The sequence below is a fragment of the Tenrec ecaudatus genome, chromosome 1, assembly GCF_050624435.1.
Source record: "Tenrec ecaudatus isolate mTenEca1 chromosome 1, mTenEca1.hap1, whole genome shotgun sequence".
In the NCBI taxonomy this organism is placed as follows: Eukaryota; Metazoa; Chordata; class Mammalia; order Afrosoricida; family Tenrecidae; genus Tenrec; species Tenrec ecaudatus.
Genome location: NC_134530.1, coordinates 50,137,999 through 50,160,363, shown reverse-complemented (window position 1 = coordinate 50,160,363; position 22,365 = coordinate 50,137,999). Strand labels below are relative to the sequence as shown.

Below are 22,365 nucleotides of genomic sequence, written 5' to 3'. Positions count from 1 at the left end.
GCTATAAAATGTACTGTATGTATAAGTATTTTTTATCATTAATCTACAATATTTTAGATACCATAGAATTAGAATGTTTGAATACAATTGCACTCCTAAAACAAAACAAGGAAAACAAATAAATATCTTTTTAATTAAAAAAACTAAACAATGTCTGAAACAAGCAAAACGATGTAATCAGAAACAAGATCAGTCACTGCCACGGGATGAGGTGGAGGCGGGATTGACAGAAGGGTATGGGAGAATTTTGGGGTGATTAAACAGTTCCATGTCTTCATCATGGGGGTGGTTATACAGCTGTCTGCATTTTTCAAAACCCACAAAATTCAACACCAAAGGATGAATTTTTTTTAATTATGGATTAGGTGAATAGGGTAAATTTTATTATATGTAAATGATACCTGAATTTTTTTAATGATTGAAATGAGAACAGATAAAACTATTCTCAATCATGCATTTGTTTACCTTGGAAACTTTGCAAGTCATGATACCTTTAATTACTGAGAGTCAAAACATCAATTTCTACATTCTCAATCATGATCCCATGAAAGCCTGTGGATCTATCACCTAAACTAAGAACCAGAATGTTACTAAAAATTAAATCTATCTGTGGGCTGTTCCCTTCTCCCTGTCACCCCTACAAGGTAACCATTATTCTGAATGCTTTGTTCCATACTCCCTAACTCTTTCTCCATCCCCATTGGTGGTTTTGTTTTTTATATATCAATTATGCTGAACTATATGAAGCTGCCTTTTAAAAATTCTTATTATTATTATTAAAAGACCATTGTATTGGGGACTATGAACTTGCCGTTTTGTGGATCAAGCCAGGTTGAATAACAGCAATTTTCTGTGGCTCAACTCAACATTACACCTAATAGCGATTCCATTTGGTTTGGGACTTCGTAAAAAGAATATTATCCTGCATGTCATCTTCTGGTACTTGCTTTTATTACCCACTTGATTAAGAGCCACTTGTATTGCTGATTCGCTCATTTTTGCTGTTGCTATCGTTGGCTGTTGTCTTGTTGGTTCCTACTCATGGCGCTACCAAGCAGAACAGAATGAAACACTGCCAGGTCCTATGCCAACCTCAGTATTGGTATGGCCGACACTCTTGTGACCTACGACAGGGCATTTGCTGGCTGGGTTTCAGAAGCAGATCATTAGTGGATCATTCATCCTTTCTTCCTAATCCATCTTAGTCTGGAAGCTCTGCTGAATCCTGTTCACTGTGGGGGGCCCACTGGTATTTGAAATGCTGGGGACCAAGCTCCCACAACCATACAGCACTCAAGTCCCACAGGGCAACACGCTGCTGCTAGTATTTCTTTGCCCGGCTACGCCTCTCTTTATCCATTTGGGTTTTTCAGCTGGGACTGTGATGAGCAATGCTTTTACGAACATTCTCCCTATGAGTCAGATTGGACTCTACTGGCAGAGAGTGTTTTGGGGTTTTGCCATATAAGTTGAGGAGACTGGAAGACTGAATTTGGGATGCTGGCTCCAGGAGAGGGCTTTCTTTCTGTCAGCTCTGAAGGCAAGTCCTTGTCTTTTTAGTTTCCGCTTCCTGAGTCCTTCCTTGGTCTTCCAAACCCAAACTAAAGTCACAAGCCTTGATGGGTTTCCAAGACAGTAACTCTTTATGGAAATAGAAAACCTCATCTTTCTTCCACGGAGCGGTTGGTGGGTTTTGAACTGCTGAATTTGCAGTTAGCAGCCTGGTGGATAACCACCTCCACTGTACCCTTCTCCTTAGAGCATTTGTTTGATCTTTTACATCTTATATGAGATGGACACAAACAAAAAGATTGGTTTAACATGCATTCTCCACTAATTGTCCCTCCTTACCATAACAAAGACAACTCATTCTGAAAGGGAATAATAATCAGGGGCCTAAAGGTTACTTACTGGATCTTAGGGTAGGTACTTGAATCCCACTGTACCTGGTAAGAGACCACTTTCTGAGCTTGAAAGAATACAAAGTCCCAGGAGCCTTGAGTGGGAACATGAAGCAGACATGATGAAGAAGCTGCCATGGAAAGTCTCTGGTGGAAATGAAACACCTACTGTGTGCACACGGTGGAGCAACTGGGGGATGACATGAAGGTGCTCTGAGAGCGGAGACAAAGAAGGCAGCTCCGACAATCATCATCCAGAGTCTCTCACACCTGGCCAGGCAAGGGTGGGGTTGGCATCCTAAACACCACAAGGGTCTTGTTCCAATCAGCAGTATCTTCATCTTGAGGGAACTAGGAGGGGGGCTCAGGGTGGAAGGCCAAGTGTTTGCTCCTAATTCCATCCCCCCCCCAACAGTTTAATTGACAGGTAATTCACATAGTATACAACTCAATCATTTAATCATATCGAGAAGGGTTGCACACTCATCATAACATTCCGTTTCAGAACATTTTCTTCATGCTTGCTCTCACCATTATTAACTTCACATCACCCTCTCCACCTCCCCGGCCACCCCCCCAAAACTACCAATTCTTGAAAGCAGCTTGATGGCACCTAACAGCAACCCGCTCCTTGGGTAGCCCAACAGTCAATGTGCCTGGAGGTTCAAGTGCGGGGCCATCTCCTGGGGAAAACAGCCACGGAAAGCTCTGTGGAGCATCTGAGTTCAGAATCCACTCGACCGGAAGTGCTTAGCCAAGCCTTACCTCCCTGGCATCTTCCTACACCCTCTTTACATCCATTATGTGGTTAATCTTCCCAACTGGAGAAGGGCTATTAAATCCACAGCTAAAGAAGCTTTGCCAGAGTCCACTACTTGAGCAAATAATTTCCTCTCCCTTAACTCCAATTTCCTCATCTGTAAAACAGGAGCGACAATACATTCCCCACTTAGCAGATTAGGGAAAGATTAAATAATAGCTTGCTGATACCAGGTTTACCTTGGATTCTGGAAATTCTCCCTAAAACTCACTTTTTAATTGGCACTATTGTTAAATTGGGGAGCAGGACCTAGGATAGTCTCAGTCCCCACTTCTAACCTCTCAACAGTGTTGCCTCTTAGAGCACTGATCTAAGGTTTTAGAGACCTGGGCTGGATGCTTCAAGGCTGCAAACCCTGCCCCTCCTCCATCTAATTCACAGCTCTGAGCAGAGGAACGTGTCTGAGATTGAACCCCCCACTAAAGGATCCGCCTACACACACACACACACACACACACACACACACAGGCATGAAACAGGAGTCTAGTCCTGCATAGTCATTCATTCAATATTTGCTGCGAACCCACCATGTGCTAGGCCCTGTCCTGGACACCAGGAGCACAGCGGAACAAGGCCAAATTCTGTTCTCAAGGTCACAGGCTAAAGGAAGCGACAGAAAACGAAACAACAGACGGACACAGACCCATTCTCGGAGTGTTAACCGAACACCAGCCACGGTCAGGGAAGGCTTCCCTGAAGACAGGATCTTTGGGGTGGGACCCTAAGGCGTCGCCAGAGTTACAGCCCCAGACTGCTGGGACCACCTGCCCATTGAACCAAAGGGAAGACTGAGGCTCGGAGGCAGGCCTCACTCGCTCGGGGCCCAGTCGGCTCGAGTCCGGGGCGGGCTCACCCAACTCGGGGGCGGGGCTTCGGCCCAGGTGCGCGGCGGCCCTTCGCGGAGGTAGGAAGTGTGTCCCCAGCGGCGGCCCGTGCAGCGCTCCCGCGAGACGCTCACCTGGGCCCCAGGTGAGCGGTTAGGGGGCCGGGGGAGGGGCCGAGCCGGCAGCGGCTCACCTGGTGGGACAGGTAAGGCCTGCACGGGCCTTGGGGAGGGGGGTGGGGGTGCGCACCAGGACGGGGTAAGTGTGGGGAGACCCCCGAGGTGGTGCTGGGGTCGGGGAGTGTGTCTCGAGACCCGTTCCTCGCGGGCCACCTTCCCACTTCCGGGGTGCGCGGGCCGGGCCGGGCAGCGGCCTGAGCGGGCGCCGGGGCTGGACGGGCGGAGTGTAGTGAGGCGGCCGGGTTCTTCCGGAGGGGGCGCTGGCTTGGGACGGGAGCCAGACCCGCCGGGGGACAGGGTGGGGTGGGGGGAGGGGCGCACCCCGAGGAGCCGCGTCGGGGCTGGGGCCGCCCGCGGGCACAGGCCCTGCAGCCGAAGGGGCGGTGCTCATCGGAGGGCAGTGCCGCTGTAGGGGCTGCGCTTACCCGGAGGCATTGCCGGGGTCCGGTTCCAGGCGCCCGCGGATGAGGGAGTGTCTGGCTGCACCTTTGGGGCCGGAGACAGAGTACGTGTGCCCGGCTCCGCACACGACAGCTGCAGCAGGACCTGGGCTGGGGGCCCTCAAAAGACAGGACGTGGGAAGACCGACCCCCAAGCGTGTGCTCGCTCGCAGGTACAAAGGGAGGGGTTGGGGGTGCATTGCATCGGGGAGAAGACAGGGAGCGGTGGGGGAGCTGGTGCCAGTGACAGCCTCTCCCAGGTGCTAAGCACTGCACGAGGGCCCTGCGCGCAAGATCTCATTTTAGTCTCTGAAGAGCTCGCTCCCTACCTTTTACAGATGAGGAAACTGAGGCTAAGAGTCTTGCCCGAGACCCTATAGCAGGGGCTCTCCCCAATATCACACTAAATGACAGTGTTCTTAGGGTTTGGGGGTGGGAGGGTGACAGCAGCAGGGAGGTGTAACCTGGAAGTAGGAGGGGCTGGATTTGGCTTCAGGAGAGTTCAAAGCCTAGAGCAGCGGTTCTCAACCTGTAGGTCTTGACCCCTTTGGGGTTCGGACAGCCTTTTCACAGGGGTCGCTAGATTCAAAACAGTAGCAAAGTTATGAAGTAGCAACGGAAACAATTTTATGGTTGGGGGGTGTCACCACAACGTGAGGAACTGTATTAAAGGGTCGCGGCATTAGGAAGATTGAGAACCACTGGCCAGAGGAAAGAGGGAAACTGTTAGGTCCTGTCCCTTCCCCCCAGGTTGAGGCCCCCTCACGCACCCCTCTACCCCCCGCCATCCAATGCCACCCTATTACTGATGTGTGGTACCAAAAACAAAAGTAACCACACATCCTGCCACAGACGCAATTCTAACTCCTATGCTGGGTTTCCAAGGCTGTGGATCTATGGGAGGAGACAGCCTCATCTTTCTCCTGAGAAGTGACTGATAGGTTTGAACTGCTGACCTGGTGGTTCGTAGCCCACTGTTTGCCGGTCAGCACCACTAGGGCTCCTGATGTGTGGTATAGAGCAGTACAAATCCTGCTCCTTTCCAGCCAGTTGTCCACCTCTCTGGGCTTCAGACTCCTGCTCTGTGAAGTGGGATAAGTACTTTCAGGGCAGCTGTGACATAAATAAGACACACATTCTCTTGAGTTGAACCCTGTTTGTGGCCCACTAGCTGCTGTTTCCCTTACCTTCGCACAGCTCTGGGCACACACTTGTAGGTACTCAGTAGCTGTTTATCAGATTAATGAAGGATAGTGAGTCTTCTAGCCTTGGGAGTGGGGGCAGAGCCCATGGCCCAGCCCACCATCAGGAACCCTTTGCTCGTACCCCAGGATCCCCAGAGCTCAATGTGATGGAAGCAGTGTTAATACACCCACCCTCCTCATCCAGACCTGTGCCCACAAGATTAAAAAAAACAACACCACCAACTCACTGCCAGCAAGTCCACTGTGACTGACAGCAACCCTGCAGGACAGAGTAGAACTGCCCCTGTGGGTTTCTGAAACGGCAACTCAACCCTGGAATAAAAAGTCACTTCTTTCTCCCCGGAACTGCTAGTGGTTTTGAACTGCTAACTTTGCAGTTAGCAGCCCACCGTGTAACCACTTTGGCCAGGGCTCCCCAAAAGGGCCATTGTGAACGTGGATTTCTCCATGGGGCCGGCAGCCGACTCCTTCCCTTCTGCCTCATCCTTTTGTGCCCCTTTGAGAAATGGGATGAAGGACTGGATAAGAATCCTGGAGCCAGGCTATATAGGTATAAACGGATGTGTGGCTTTAGGAAAACGATTTCGCTTTTCTGTGCCTCCATGTAGTCGTGATAATACCTACAGAAAGGATTGTCACAGCATCGGAAGCACTCAGAACAGTGTAAGCCTTCACTCGGTGATTTCACTGGAATGGCAGCTCTTGAGTAGGAAGTTCTTAGTGCTACATCCCTTCGTCTTAAATACTTTGGGCACATTGTCAGGAGAGACCATTCCCTGGAGAAGGACATCTTGTTTGGTCAAGTGGGGGGTGGAGCAAAACAGAGGAAGGCCCTCAGCAGGGTGGATTGGCACAGGCTGCTTCGTTGGGCTCAGACCTAGAAACAAGTGTGAGGACGGCGCAGGGCCGTGCAGGGTTCCTTCTGCTGTGCTGACTCAATGGCACCGACCAATAGCAACAGCAGCCGCATCCACAGAATTCAGAACAGCGTCCAACACGCAGCAGCCCCACAGTCAACTTTTGTTGAGTGAATGAATGAATCCCTACCTACCCTCACATTGTTCAAACCATAGCAAAGGTGTTTAACCACTGCCCTTCTGATTTGTGAAAATCAGCTTTAGGGGGTCACCTATTGTAGCTTTAGGGGCCCCTGTGACATAGTGGTTATGTGTTGGACTGTGATCTGGAAGGTCAGCAGTTCAAATCCACCACCCACTCCATGGGTGTCACTATGAGTTGGCACCGACTCAGTGGCAGAGAGTGAGTGACTATGGCTTCAGTCTGCACACCTTTGAGGGGTGGACTCATCAAGCCTGACCGGCCAGGAGTCTAAGTCTTTTTGCTTGCCACTATGCCTCGCTATTACCACACAGCCCATGCCGGCCCATGGGGCACCTGCTGGACCCAACCCTGTTCCAGGCATTGAGGCCAAAAGAAATCAGACACAGGCCCCGCTCCTTGAGGTTACGGTCCTTGGAGAGAGGGGCTTATGCTCAGACAATGGGTATAGCTAATAGCCCAGCAGAAAACTGGGTGGAGTAAGGAGGTTCCCATCTAACAAGGGGTTCTTCAGCCCCTAAGAGAGGAGTGCTTAATGAGGCGTGGAGATTTCGTCCCTGATCAGGATCCCACATGCCCCTGGTTGTCAGGTTCTTCACCTTGTCTGGTGCTCCGTGAGTGTTTGTCATGGCTGTACTCAGGTAGGAGATTTGGGGCAGGGGTACTGCGTGCACCTCTCTTTCCTGGTTCAATGCGTAGGAGTTCCGGGATGTCTGTTGGTACCACTGTTGGTGCTGTTAACTTGGATCATTTGATTAAGGTGGTGCCTACCAGGTTTTCCAGATTGGTGTGTGTCAGATTTTGCTTCCTGAGGCAAGTAGAATGGACTGGAAGTGGCCTGAATGGGGGCCTGGATGGTATTTTGGTGACCTTGTTAAGAGACATAGAATTGATTTGTCCAGGCACATAGCCTATCAGTGCCAGAACTGGAACTAGAATTCAGCTATCCTGAGAGCCCCGGACTCAGCTTCCTCACACATCCTCAGCCCCAGGAACCCAAGCCATTAAAGAGTAAAAGATTGATGTTTCAGGAAATTCAGGTTAAGAAAGAATAGCTATTGCCCAGCAAACTTTTACCTGTGTTCCAGGCCTCACCCAAAGATGCAGCTGCATCATCTCCCCAGACTCCCTCAGTACATTTATTGACTCCTATAGTGTCTCACATCTCCTTAAAGTAAAACCCAAACTTTACTTCCATCGAGTCTCTTTTGACCCATGCCTAGGCTATAGGACTGAGTGAAACTTCCCTTTTGGCTTTCCAAGGCTGTCACTCTTTGTAGGAGTAGAAAACCTCATCATTCTTCAGAAGAGACAGGTAGTTCTGAACTGCTGACTTTGCAGTTAGCAGCCCAACTCATAACCCACTATGCTACCAAGGCGCCTCTCACATATCCTACCTATTCCATTGAATAATCTTTCCCCTACAAAACCAAGGCTAGTGTCTATGGAGTGAGTGAGGTTTTAACCCTGAGTTTCCTAGCAACCAAGGCAAAAAAGGAAAAGAGGTATAGCTTGTGACTCAGATTTCTTGCCTGGGAAGCAAACTAGTCTTCTTCATGTTCACTGTGCTAGGAGGGCAAACCCGAGCCAGACTGAAACACTGACGGGCTGATTTGAAGGAGGTGGGGAGGGAGCAATGATCAGTGTCTGCCACAAGTCACGTGGAGAAGTACCAGTTGAGCCGCCGAGGCTCTGTAGAGGGCTCCCCATGGTGAGAAAGGACACAGAGACCGTTCCCCAGAACGCAAGCTCCCAGGAGATCTTGAAATCTGGGTCAGACCACAGAGAGGACTTTTGCGCTGGGAAGGAGAAACCCAATCGTTTGGGGTTTATGGGCACCCTTGGGCCCACCCTCATCCCTGACCTCAGAAACCAAAAGTCTGAAGCTTCTTAGGTCAGCACAGGAGTTTGCCTTTGACCTCTGACCCCTTCCTGGCCTCCCCCCACTCCCCACAGGTGCCTGGTTGCCGCAAACCATGCAGTGAGCAATGCCCCGCCCTGGTCATTCTCGCCCATTATCTGGGCCGCCCCACTTGGGACGCTGGGAGCGGCCAACAGAACAATGCCTGGAGGTGTATGAAGCGCCCCCTCAACCCCCACCAAGCCGCCGTGCCCGCAGGCCAGACCCCAAGGACCCTGGTCGCCATGGGCCCGAGAGCTTCACCTTCATCTCTGGCTGTGCCGAGCCCGCTGCTGAGCCTCCCGCCTGCTGCCTGCTCTGGCGGCCCTGGGTGTGGGACTGGTGCCGGGCTGCCTTCTGCTTCCGCCGCTGCCGGGATTGTCTCCAGCGCTTCGGCGCCTGCGTGCAGGGGTGCAGCCCCTGCCTGTCTGCTCGGGACTCCACCGAGGAGGCTGCAGAAGCCACCTGGCCCAAGGAGCACAATGGGGTGCCCCCCAGCCCCAACCACGCACCCCCCAGCCATCGCGATGGCCAGCGGCTCAAGTCGACCATGGGCAGTAGCTTCAGCTACCCAGACGTCAAGCTCAAAGGCATCCCGGTGTATCCCCACCGCAGCGCCACCTCCTCAGCCACGGATGCGGACTCCTGCTGCAAGGAGCTGCTGCCGGAGCCCCCGCCCACGAGGCACAGCCTGCCCAGCACCCTGGCCAGCAGCCCGCGGGGCTCCGAGGAGTACTACTCCTTCCATGAGTCAGACCTGGACCTGCCCGAGATGGGCAGCGGCTCCATGTCGAGCCGGGAGATCGACGTGCTCATTTTCAAGAAGCTGACCGAGCTGTTCAGCGTGCACCAGATCGACGAGCTGGCCAAGTGCACGTCAGACACCGTGTTCCTGGAGAAGACCAGCAAGATCTCGGACCTCATCAGCAGCATCACGCAGGACTACCACCTGGACGAGCAGGACGCCGAGGGCCGCCTGGTCCGCGGCATCATTCGCATCAGTACCCGCAAGAGCCGGGCCCGGCCCCAGCCCGCAGAGGGGCGCTCCCAGCGGGCTGCTGCCTCCGCTGCGGCTGCCCCCGACAGTGGCCACGAGACCATGGTGGGCTCAGGCATCAGCCAGGACGGTACGTGGGGCCCAGGGCCCGAGAGGAGGTGGTCCTGGCCAGGGCAGGGCGCTCTGCCTCTTCTACCTCTTTCCTCTCAGCTCCTCCGCATCACCCATCTCCACCCTGGCCCTGCCCACTTGGGCCGTTTTGGGAAGAGCCAGTGGGGCATCCAAAATTTGGGGCTTCTGCTGTCCCTAGAAGACCCTCAGCCCCCCTCTCCTCCTGGCCTACAGGCTGAGTACCTTACAGGCCTCAGCTGCTTACCAAGGCCCAGAAAGCCAATGACTTTGGATCTCTGGCTGGCCAAGGCACAACCAAAACGCCCGAGTACACTGATGCACAGGCACCCCTCCCCAAACTACCCCAACGCACACCCTCTGTCTGTGCCTCTTTGTGTTAAACACTCTCTCCTCAACCCTTCCCAGGGTGTGGGGGGTCCCAGGGGTCCCTTCGCATTGGATTGGGGCAGAGTCGGGGTATGTGAAAAGGGGGTGATAATGACCTGCCTCCCACGTTCCTTCTCCAGAGCTAACCGTGCAGATCTCCCAGGAGACGACTGCAGACGCCATCGCCAGGAAGCTGAGGCCTTACGGAGCCCCAGGTCTGGTCCTGGCCTGATGAGGAGTGCAGAGAGGAGGGGGGAGTGTCCTGGGCCCCTCTGTGCCCCTCTCCCAGCTTCCTCCTGGGGTGGGTGAGGATTGGAACAGGAAGGGGTGAGGGGGCCAGCAGGATGGCTTAAAGCAGGTCCCCTGGGAGTCATTCAGGGGTCGGGCCAGACTTGAGCCTGCAGTGACAGGTACCAGAAAAGCTCTGGCCCTGCCCAGGAACCCAGCTTACTGGGTGTAGAAAGGGTCCAGGGCTGAGCAGCCAACTTGTGTGATGTGTACTTCTGCCATGGCCTTCACAACAAACCCCTGGGGTGGGGGTCGTTTCCCTTTTACAAAGGGGCGCAGGGTTACACTGGCCAAGATGCCAAGTGAGTCGTCAGCCAGAGTCACACTGGCCCAGTCTCCAGCCTGCTTTCTGCCTCAGCAGGCCTTTCCCAGGCTGTGTGCTAGCCCTCTGAGCCTGGTTCCTCCTCTCCCCTCCCCGCAGGGTACCCAGGCAGCCACGATTCATCCTTCCAGGGCACCGACACAGACTCATCAGGGGCGCCCCTGCTCCAGGTGTACTGCTAACCCCTGCCGGGCCCAGCGGCCACAACCCCCTCTGCAAGAAGCACAGCCCACAGGATGAGAGGGAGCCCAGGACCCACTCTGGGCCCGTTTGGGCCATGCGCCCCTCCAAGCACTGCCCAACTCTGGCTCCTCCTGCCTTGGCTGACTGGCTCCTGGACCATGTGCATTTCACTGGGCATGGTGTCCACATCTCCACAGCACCTCCAGCTGGTCTGACCCTAGCCCTGGCCTGCTTCTTCCTGCCCATGGCCTTCAGGGGCCCTGGGTCATGGAAATCAATGACTTATTGGGATTGAATCCCGACTACCCCCATACATGCCATCCTAACCAATCCTGCAAACTTCTGTCTCCCTCGGGGGGCGGGGGCAGGCAGCAGCAACTAAGTGTGCCTTCAATGGATTGGGTTGGGGGCAGAGGGCCTCTGTGGAATTGTGGGCAGTGCCCACTCATGTTCTGAGATGACCTACTTAAACAGTTTCTCCGGTTCTTGGCTGACGTTCTACGGCTAGTGACCCGAGTTGCAAGTACAAAGAAAGTAATAGATGTACCCTGGTCCTCCCTGCTGTGACACTGCGTCTGTCCTTTTGCTGACTGCTGCCCGCCACAGCACACAGAACCCAATTAGGCTCCACTGCCATTTCGTGTGTATGACACCAGTGATAATGCCCACCTCTCAGGGTGGCCGAGTTCCAGGAGATGCAACTGAGATGGGGTTAGCAAGTGGTGCCACTCCACCAAGCCCACCCCCCTATAAACTGGGCTGCCTCTGACCATCCCCCAACTCTCCTAAATCCTACTTTTCCATACCCTCATCTCTACCCCACGCTCCAGTCCTATAGCCCCTCTAGTTTTCTTGGGGTTCCCAACCACCATGGGATGACAGGCTCCTTGTCCTTCCAGAGAAGATTCAGAGGCCAAAGAAGTCAGATTACACAGCCAGTAACTGGCTCTGGGCCTGGAAGGCGGGAACCTGGTACTTGGCAATTTGGCGCAGAGGTTGGCAAGCTGGCCTCAGGAGCATCCGACTTGGCTATTTCATGCACCGCATACTACAAGATCCTCTTTCAGCAGGGAAGTCAGGATTCCTCAGCCTTGCTCCACCTACACTTTTCTGAGTCACCCCCGAGGGCACCCTTTGTAAAACCACTCTCCAGTTTGCTGTCACAGGCTGGTCCCGACCACAGTTCTAACGCCACCAGCTCGGGCAGTCAGGCCCTTTTCCTTAGGCTCTTCCAAGTAGGGTTGCACTGCCCACACCCACAGAGCAGAGGCTAATTTCCAGAAAGTCACGGATCACACTGCCCACGGAGTAGGGCCATTTTGGAAAAGTTGGCATTTTTGCTGTCTGGTTCCCCAATGACCTCAACCACCACCACCCCTCTAGCCAACGCAGGGTGAATGTCATCTCAGCCTGCCTAGGCCTGTGCTAGTGGCCAGCTCTGAGAAGGCCTAACACCTAGAGGTCCAGTGGGATAACAGTGGGCCCATGGACTCGGTACTGCCCTCCTGGCCAGGTGTCTATCCAAGACCTGGGCAGAGCTCCCAGCCTCTGCTGCTCCTCCCTTTAGAGAAACAAGGGTGTGAAGTGGCCCCAGGGCTGGACAACACATGACCCTGACTGTAGGGGTGGTCCCTTAGAGATGGACAAGTTCAGCTCATCTGCTTTGATGGGTCACAGAGACCTTTGAGAACCTATTCGGTATGTTCGTTTTCTAGCTAGGAAAACCCTCAACTTTTGCTTAGAATTATACATAGACTAAGTCTTCGTTTACTGGTATTTTAAGGAGTCCTGGAGGAACTGTATGCACTGGGCTGCTAACCACAAGGCGGGCAGATCAAACCCGCCAGCCAGGAGGAAGAAGAGGCCCTCTGCTCCCATAGAAAAGGTGTTCGCAGCCTCAGACTCTTAGGCCAGGAGCTACAAGTGATGGGAGAGCAGTAGGTTTTTTCAGTTTAATGAAAGGGGCAAGTTACATGGCAGAATCAGGCTGGAAGTCAGGCCCTCAGTTTACAAACAACCCAAAAGGCAGTGCCCGGCAGAGGTAAGAACACAGACGGAGCTGGGGAAATAGCTTTAATGTGTAATAGTAGGTTAATTGGGGAGAACAGGGACCCAGCCCGGTAGGTGAGAAATGCAGCTGGAAAGCTGAGAGCTGAGCCCTGAGAGTTCAGGGAGGAAAACGAGGCTAGTTGAATTTGGCTTTGGAAAAATCCATCTCTGGATGCTGATCCATGAACCTGGCAAGGAGAAGACAACAAAGGGTAAACAAGACACCTTCCTCTCCCCAGGCCCTCAAATCAAGTCTAATCTCTTTAACCCTTTAGGCACTTGGAGGGCATGGGTGGGGCTCCAGGAGCTCCCTAGCTGGAGGAGATGCCAGGACTGGCCCTGTTTCTCCTGGGTGGCAATGACCATCTGTTATTCCTTCCGGCCCTGAGGTGGACTTCAGCGGGTGATGAAGATAGGCAGGCCAAAGCTACAAATCCATAAACTAGGCACGCTTGCCTGCAAGGGGAGGGCGGCCCGAGCCTCCTGCTGAGTGATTCACCCAGGCCTCCCAGCCCCACTGAAATGCTCACTTCTTCAGGATCTCCTGTTTCTTCTGCTCCTCAGAGGTGGGTAGCCCCATGGACTTCTGCCTCTGGTCGTACATCATCTTCTCCACCATGCTGCGGGTCTCACTGTCCAGATCTGACAGCTGGAAGCAGGCAGTGACAGAGGGGGTGAAGCTCTGTGGTCACCCGGGGCCCTTCACCTCCCACTAAAGCTCTTTCAGCCGGCTAGGCTCACCTTGGAGTTCTCAGGATTGATCTTTTTGGTGTTGATCTCAGGGTCACTGGACACCAAGCGGCTCCACCACTCCATTTTGTTGATCTGTGAAGAGGAACAGAACCATTGAGTGGGGGGCTCCCTCTGCCCCAACAACCAACCCCAACCTTCCAGAACCGAACTCCCCAACCCGTACCACCCTGCATCTGGGACCCATGCAGGCCCGTGCAGAAACAAGGCCCGTGCAGACTCTGGGTAAGAGGAACAAGTCCCTGCCCTCCCACCCCCAGAAGTTGGAGCAGGCAGACATGCAGACAGAGCAGCACGTTAAGGGGAAGCATGAAGTATGTTTGCGGGAAGGGAGGGAACGGTCCTAGGAACAAGCAGCTCCCGAAGACAAGGCAGACAAGGACCATCCAGAACAGCAGGGACCTATGTGCACAGGACACTAGCCTCGGGCCCTTGACTGTACAGAGACACTGAGCCCTTTCCCTAAGGAGTGTGGTTAAGAACATTAGGTTCTGGGAGGAGATGAGCCAGTCAGGGTACAATGTAGCAACAAGGAAGCATACAACTTTCCTCTAGTTCCTAAATGTTTCCTTCCCCTACCCCCCACTATCATGATCCCAATTCTACCTTACAAATCTGGCTGGACCAGAGGATGTACACTGGTACAGATAGGAACTGGAAACACAGGGAATCCAGGGCGGATGATCCCTTTAGGACCAGTGGTGTGAGTGGCGATACCAGGAGGGTGGAACGAGGGTGGGTTAAAAAGGGGGAACCGATTACAAGGATCTACATGTGACCTCCTCCCTGGGGGATGGACAACAGAAAAGTAGGTGGAGACGTTGGATAGGGCAAGATATGACAAAATAATGATTTATAAATTACCAAGGGTTCATGAGGGAGGGAGGGAGGGAGGGAAGAAAGGATGGAGGCACGGGGAAAAAGGAGGAGCTGATGCCAGGGGCTTAGGTGGAGAGCAAATGTTTTGAGGATGAGGGAAATGAATGTACAAATGTGCTTTACACAATTGATGTATGTATGGATTGTGATAAGAGTTGTATGAGCCCCCAATAAAAATTTTTAAAAGAATGTTAGGCTCCCGAGAGAACAGATTTCTGTTTTACTCACTGATCTCTCACCCATCTTAGAACAGTGCCTGACCCAAAAAAACAAACCAACCCCCTTCAAACTCTGCCATTGAGCCTATGCTGACTCACAGTGACCTTACAGGGCAGGGTAGAACTGCCCTGTGGGTTTCCCCAACTGTAACGCTTCATGGGAGTAGAGGCTGGTGGTTTCAAACCGCTGACCTTGAGGTTAGCAGCCCAACTCGTAATCACTAGCCCACCAGGGCTCGATCTCACAAGTTGGTCGAGTGTCTGTGCAATGACTGAACACACACAATGGAAAGGGAGAGGCTTTGCGACTAAAGACTGTGTTTTGACCCTGAAAGCCCTTTTTCTTGGGCCTCCAATTCTGTAGGGACTCCATGAGCTCAGTGTGGCACCTAGCGTGGTCCCTCAGGGATAGGAGACCCTCCCCTCTTCTGCCATCACCACCTGGGCAGGAGTGCTGGGTCCCAGGGGAGAGCCCTCGTACCTTCTCCAGATGCACCGTCACCACCTGGCCGTCCTCGATGAGCCAGGAGCTCTCCTCCACCTTCACCTCATTGCAGAGCTCCCCGTCAATGACCGGGGGCTGCCCCTTCAGCCCCACCCGGAGGTGCCGCCGCTGCACATCCACCACCACATCCTTCCCCTTCAGCCGGAAGTTCATGCGGAAGGGCACCACCAGCTGCAAGGGGCAGGGGCGGGCAGGGGCAGTCAGGGGCTGCCAGGACCCCAGACGGACTTCCCTAACCTCCACCCCTAGTCCCAGCACTCACGTCCAGCTCTGACAGGGTCTGGGTCCAGCGGTAATTGGGCAGGTCCGCCCCGTTGCCCACGTTGGGCTTCAGTTTGCCTTTGTCTTTCTCATCTTCCTCCCCGTCCTCCTCCTCTTCCTCGGCCTCCTGCTCAGTCAGGGGTGCTCAGTAACTTCACAGACACAGACTGAGCACCAACAGGGCCAACCGCCCCAACAAGGATGAGCCTGGTCCCTGCCCACTCCAGGGTCTGATCTCAAGACTGTTAGACCAATGACAATGGCTGTGACTAGAGGAAAGTGGATCAGAGATGGAGGCAGGGGCCCAGCATCTCCAGGATGGAGTTCATGGGAGAACTCTAGCAGACTGGACAGCACTGAGGGGCCTCAGCAGGGGGCCAGGCTGCCAAATTACCCATTCCATTTCCTTCTCTATGTTGGAGACCCCTACTCTCGGGCCAGGACGTCTGAAAAGTCGAACGAACAGTCTGAGGATAGCTGGGAAGCAGGAGTCAGGAGAGGAGCCCCAAGGGGCATGCCCCCAAGAGCCAGTCTGAAGTGCCCAGACCTAGGGCACCGTGGGCCCTCTTGCTCAAGCTTCAAAGGCAATGGGATTCTGTACGTTTTTAAGCCAGTATGGGATATGGGGATGACTCTGGGACCAGGGAGGAAGAGGGCAAGTCAGAGGAGGAAGACGGAGAGCCACGGGGAGCTCCAGACTCCTGGGATAGCTCCCAGGGCCGCCAGCCCATCTCACCTGCTTCCCAGGTGGGTCCAGGATGCCGTTCTTGGGCTGCTTCTCACGACTCTCCATGTCCTTTTTCTGGGTACAGGGCAGAGCAGTTGGCAGGAGGGTACCTCACTTCCTCACCAATGGGGAATCAGGGAGTGGGAAGTGGGAGCCGCCCACCTGGTCAATCTCCAGCTGCAGCCTCTCGGCCTCCTCCTCAGTCAGCTCCTTGATCTGGGGCCCGGAGACTTCGGACTTGGCTTCCTTGGCGAGGCGGGCAGCACGCTCAGCCTTCTCCCGCCGCTCGGTGTCTTGCCGGGCTCGTTTCTCCCGCCGGGCCGTCTGTGCCAGCTGGTTGTGGTGACTGAAGGTCTGAGTGATGAGCTGGGGAGGGGAAAAAAACATCATTAGGGCAAGCCTGGAGCACAGCCACCTCTGCCACCTGGGTGCCGGGCCCAGCCACCTCACGCAGCACCTGTCTCATCTCTCAAATGGGGCCACTCACTCCCTCAGAGGGGTCATGAGCACACCTGCAGAGAGTACCACGGGGGCCTGGCTAATGGAGTGGGGCATCCTTGAGCTGGCTCAGTCACAGTGGCGGTTCCTTTTGCAGGTGCAGCCTGGTAACCAAGTGCGCCGAGAGGGCAGGTGGGCTGGGTGCTTATCCAGCCTTTGGAGCAGCCAGCTACTTTCTCACAGCTTCAGATTCCTCACCTGTGAGAAGGAAGCCTTACCTCCCAGTGGGGAGTGCTCTGAGGGATGGATCTTCAGTGAAGATGTTTCAAGCAGTATGAGAATCCACCCGAGCTCTCAAAACCCCCCCGAGGCCCTCCCCGCCTCCACAGGACCCACAGCACCACACCCAGACCCGCCACCGCATGAGCTGAGGCCAGAGGCCATGCTTGAAGAGGCTACTCTTGTCTTTCTGCCAGCAACCCCAGCCCTCGCTCCACCACATCTCATGTGATGATTTGAATTCTGGCCTGTCATCCCACTTGGGAGGGCATTCTCTAAGATGAAGGTGGGATGTGCCCTTCTTAGAGGTGACCCTACTAGAGAGTGGGAGTTCAGTCACCACCCTTTGTTTGCTTGGGGGTACGGTCTTCCCAAAAACAAAAGCTACACTGTAGCTCGTACTCGGTGCAGATGTGGTATCTCAGAAGCAGAAACTGAGAGGAAACCTCAGGTCCATCTCTGTCCAAAGTGGTGGAGGCCGAGACTGTGGCACAGGAACTTGGGGACAGAACAAAGAAGTTGAGACCAGAGGCCTAGCTGAGGGAGCGGTGAGGCAGAACAGAGGGCAACGGCCACACTGTGGGACTGTGTGGCAGAGGCCAAGGAGCCATAGGGTGGAGAAGCTGAGGCCTCGAGGGATTTGTGGTAAGCTATCAATTTCCCCAATTAAAAAACCAAACTCACTGCTATCAAATCCATTCTGACTCACAGCACCCCTGTAGGACAAGGTAGAGCTGCCCCCCTCTGGGTTTCTAAGACCCTAACTCTTTACAGAAGTCGAAAGCCTCATCTTTCTCCAGAGAATGGTTGGTTTCCAACTGCTAATCTTGCAGTTCGCCGCCCAGCTTGTAACCCACTACACCACCAGGGCTCCCAACTCCCCCAATAAACCCTCTTCATTGTGAGACCTGTCTGTGAGCTCTCTGCAGTAATTCACTGCAGTGCGTGACTGAGCCTGGCACAGAGGCAGAGCGCATGGAACAGTGGCACCAGCAGAAGTAACGGACAGAGCGTGGCGGTACATCTGCCCTCTGCCTCATGGCGAAGGGAAAGCCAGAGGTGGTCAAATATGCCCACGGCCCATGCCATTCCTGCACAGGGAATACCCACCTGGTACCAATCCCACCAGAGATGTCACTCCACTCTTGTCACTTGCTCAGGCCAAGCCTATCTATCTCCCCAAGGCTCTGGGCCTCCAGTCAAACCATCAGTAAACCTCCCCAACAGCCAGTGATGATTCCAAGTCATCGCGCCCTTTTGGGTCTCTATCTCCTATGAACCGACCGCTGGTGTAGTCAAGCCACTGACCTAGCAGTGAGCAGCTCTGGAAACTGAGCACAGCTCCCTCTGGCCTGCACTACAGGGCCAGTGCTCCCTCAGCCTCCCTGCAGGTTCCATCTGCCCAGACTGCCCTCGTCTCCTGGGAGTGCTCCTGTGGCTCTCAAGCTGCCCTCCAGTTCTGTGCAGGTCACAGCCATCCTCGCCCAGGTAGGCTTAGGCTCTTCACCTGTACCCTATTGCTACCATGCACTACATGCCACGCCACCCCACCCCAAGAGGTTCCTTACACATAAAAACACCTCCTGTTCATCTTCACCTGTCTAAAGCCTCATGTCTCAAGGCCAGGTCCAATGCTACATCCTCTCCCAAAGCTCTCCTTCCTGTGAATTCCCACAGATCTTATGCTGATCAATCTTACGAGTACTTCCTGAAGTTATCATTCTCTGGGGCCTTGAAGACTGATACTTCCTTGATTTATCTTTCTACACAACTAAGTATCTCAAACATTCTTGGAGGCAAAGGGCTGGGGGACAACATTTATGAAAATGAGAATCCGCTAGGGAACTCTACCTGTACAAAGTAAGAAATCTCAACACATCAATATCTGCTTCTGCATTCCCATGTCACATGAGCAAAGTGGCCACAAGCATCTGCTACTGAGGGCCATGAGACAGAAAGAAGAAGAAAAAAACGCAAATGCAGATCGACCTAAAGGCAGGGAGAAGGGATCTGGCAAGTGCAGTGATATACGGCCAAACACCTCACTCCCGGTGCAGAGGGCTTTGTGAAAGTTGACTTGCACAAGGGCTTTGCACTGGTGGCGCGGATACTGGTGCGGCACCCCATGCCAGTATGAGTAGCCACCTCACTGCCTCATGAGGGACCACGGTGGCACACCACTGCACCAGGAAGAATAACTGTGATGGAATAAGGTGCTAAGTCTATGTAAGTACCCAGACATTTACGATGACACCAGGAAACCGCCACCTCACCGTCACCTGTGGGACACTCCAGGAACCAGCACCCACTACACAGTATGTGCTCAGGCAACCAAAATGTTAACAAGAGCAGTTTCTGTAGAAGCATGGCAGCTAATGAAAGAGGGAACTGACAGAATACCGGCATTTTAAAAATGCATACTAATGAGAGGGGAGGAGCCCCGGTGGCGCAGCGGCCACCAGCTGTGAGTTGTGTCGCCATCCTTAAGGGCAGCAAACCACCAGCAGCTCCAAGGCAGAAAGACAGGACTTTGGACTCAGGCAACCCGACAGTGAGTGCTTCCTGCTGGAGGCACACAAGACCTTCAAGGAGGGAGTCTGGGGAACAAAAAACCCCACAGCTGAACCAGCTCTAAGAAGCAAACATACAAGAAATAAAAACATAAAAAAAGGAAATAAAAACATCAGATAAGCCAATTGCAGGCCATCATGGAGATGCAATAAACAAAATCCAGATCATGAGAAATTTACCACGACAGAGACCAGGTTTCTCAACAAATAAGCTGCAAGACAACAGGTCTCTTAATCCACAGGTCACCCCTACCAACCAGCCGATGTGCAGCCCTTGTTTGGAACCTGCCTAAGACACACGGTAAGCAAGCGCTGCGGCAGCAGTGAGGCTGAAAATGAAGTTCAGTAACAAGAGCATCAAGAGGAAAAAATATTGTGGGGTAAATTTAACAAAAAACATCAAACTTTTATGATAAGAACTAATAAAACATTGTGGAAGGAAATGAAGACAAATAAATGTTAAGTTCAAAGGCTAGAAAATTAGCATTGAGATGGCAATACTCTTGGAAGTGAGAGTGACTGGGCTGCGAATTCTGCCAACCCACTGATGGCCAGGGTGGACTCGGCTGATCTCCAACCCCTTCTTCCCTCACCATCCCTTCTGAAAGCTCTGGTTAACTTTGAAATATTCGGTAATAAAAACCTTTGAAAAACTCACCTTTAGCAGCCATGTCTGAAAGTGTCCTCCCTCCCACGGCCCTGTCACGTTCCTCTTCATCTTGAACTGATGCCCATTTTTCTGTGGTGCGAGCTCCTGAACCACTTTCCTCACATACAAAAATGCACCAAGACCACCAGCCCCCACTCCTGCATAACTACTAAAGCAGGGCCGTGAAACCTTTCACACGGTTCCTTATGTGGTGGTGACCCCCAACTATAAAATTATTTTCCTTGCTACTCATAACTGTAACTTTGCTACTGTGATGAACCAGGCGACCCACGGGTTGAGAACCGCTGTACTAAAGGGTCATGCGGAACAGGGCAGAAAAAGCACTAACCTATAGCGGTACTCCCGTAAACGGCAGTTTACATCTCTCCCCAATCCTGGTCCTTGGCATTTTACTTCTGCTGAAGGTCACTGCTACACCAAAGGAGGACTGGGTGTGTTGTTCAGCCCAGAGACCCCAACACTTACCTTCTCTGCCATCCCCTCTTCTCCTCCAATGAAAAAGTCAGTTTTGCGGCGAAGAAAGCTAAAGAAGGTGTTCACAAGCTGAAAGACAAGACAAGATGGCGCTATGGAGACGCCATGCAGGGAGGCCCTCATGCGCCTAGAAGCCAACTTGTTTTCAATTTAGTTTTTTAAATTAATTTTATTGGGAGCTCTTATTGCTATTACAACCCATAATTCAATTAAATTAGTATAATTGTCCAATTGCTGCCACCAATTTCAAAACGCTTTCTTCTTGAACCATTATTAAATATTATTTTGCCATATATTACACCATCTAATGTATCCATTCACCTGGGGTCATACACTCATCATTGCTGAGCTTCCCCTTCCTCCCTAGAAGCCACCTTTTGTAGTCTAAGAGGTAACTTGGCATTCTCCCCCTGAAGCCTCTCAAAGGAGCCATCTCCCTCCTCCTAGTACCCTTGGCCACTCCCACCAGGAGGAAACAACTTGTTCTAGACTAGAGCTGCTCAAAGTGGGCAAGGCTGGCCCCCCTAGGAGGGAGGGGGGGCACAGGAATGATTCAAGAGATGCTGCAAAAGCAGATACCCACATTATACCCTGGATGATGGGCTGTGATATGCATGTATTATCTAGAACCTAGGTTTTCTAGCCTAACATGTCCTTTTCCGGAAAAGAAAAAAAATCACTCAGCACCCTTTGGCAATTAAAAATGTCTGTTGTATATAACCCTAATCTTACTTTCCATTTTTCTACGTGAAATAATTTTTTTTAAAGCCAGAATGGTCCTCACCATTCACCAAAAAAAGGTGTGGTCATCAACATGGACTGCCCTCCTGTAAACAGATGCTCCGTCAGGGCAGGGGCAGCTTTCTGCTCACCTCTGCATCCCTGGGCCCCACCCCAGGGAAAGTCTGGCACGCAACAAATACTGAGCGAATGAACACGCAAGTTTTCACTCTCCTGTAATTCGGGAAAATGAGCATATGTAATTCGTTCTGTTGCAAATGCCGAGCAAACAGGCTTGGAGAGAGAGGTGGGAAGGTCCCAAGCTCCCCAGGGGGTTGAGCACCGGCCTCTGGCTCCCCCGTGGCCAGCCCACAAAGACCACGTGCTAACATCATCCTCCACGCGCAAGCTCGCTCGTCGGCTCGCTCCAGCCTGGGAGGAGGAAAATCGCCACGTCCGGCATGGTTTGCAGAAGAGACCTCTCCAGGAACGACCACCTGGTGGTGGTGGTGGGGGGGGGGGGGTAGCTGGAAGCGTGTGTGAGGCCGACGGGGACCCGGGGACTCCAGGGATGGACCTCCAGGGTGTTGTTCTGGGATGCCCCGGCGGTCGAGTTCGAAGTCACCCACGGGCAAGGAGAGACTCGAGAGGGGCGGGCGGGCCGGCCGGAAGCCGAGCAGGCGTGGGAAGGTGGGGGCATCCCGGCAGCCCGCGAGGGGCTCTCGGGCCTCCCAGGGCAAGCAGGGCTGCGCGCGGGTCCAGGGGGGCCGGGCCGGGCCGACGCCGCGCGGGCGCTTACCTCCTGCACGCCCCCCTCGTGCTGCTGCGCCATGGCCAGCAGCATGCCGTCGAACCGCTCCTCCTCCTGCTCCCCGCCCATCGCGCCGGCCGCTCGCCACGCTCGGGAACCCGCGGACCGCACTCGCGCCCGGCGCCGCCGGCTGCTTCAGGCCGCGTCAGGCCCAACGGCTCCCGTGCTCCGGCTTCCGCAGCGGAGCAGGAAATACGCCCGCGCCGCGCCGGCCGGGCCCGCCTCCTCCCCTTCCGCTCCCGCCCTCCTGCGGGCCCGCGGCCACTCACCGCGCGGCAAACGGCCCGCTTCCCCGGCCATTGGTCTGCTTTGCGAACCAATCAACAAGTGCTTCTAGGAAGGGGGCGGGCGCAGACGAAGGCGCCCGAGCTTGGCGTGAGTTGCCATGGTCACCCGAT

The 22,365-nt window shown here is 53.7% G+C and overlaps 2 protein-coding genes across 2 annotated transcripts; one reads left to right on the top strand and one right to left on the bottom strand.

Annotated features, from left to right (window-relative positions):
• Positions 1 to 8,416: 8,416 nt before the first annotated feature.
• Positions 8,417 to 10,615, top strand: KDF1 (keratinocyte differentiation factor 1). The gene is made up of 3 exons (XM_075538622.1): positions 8,417 to 9,455; positions 9,964 to 10,038; positions 10,533 to 10,615. Exons 1-3 carry the CDS (start codon positions 8,417 to 8,419, stop codon positions 10,613 to 10,615), a joined length of 1,197 nt encoding a protein of 398 aa, XP_075394737.1.
• Positions 10,616 to 12,676: 2,061 nt separating this feature from the next.
• NUDC (nuclear distribution C, dynein complex regulator) lies at positions 12,677 to 22,163 on the bottom strand. The gene is made up of 9 exons (XM_075552895.1): positions 21,956 to 22,163; positions 20,428 to 20,505; positions 16,168 to 16,371; positions 16,015 to 16,080; positions 15,280 to 15,405; positions 14,994 to 15,188; positions 13,407 to 13,490; positions 13,196 to 13,314; positions 12,677 to 12,853 (listed from the first exon to the last, which is right to left on the bottom strand). Exons 1-9 carry the CDS (start codon positions 22,034 to 22,036, stop codon positions 12,802 to 12,804), a joined length of 1,005 nt encoding a protein of 334 aa, XP_075409010.1. The 5' UTR covers positions 22,037 to 22,163; the 3' UTR covers positions 12,677 to 12,801.
• Between the last annotated feature and the right edge of the window lie 202 nt (positions 22,164 to 22,365).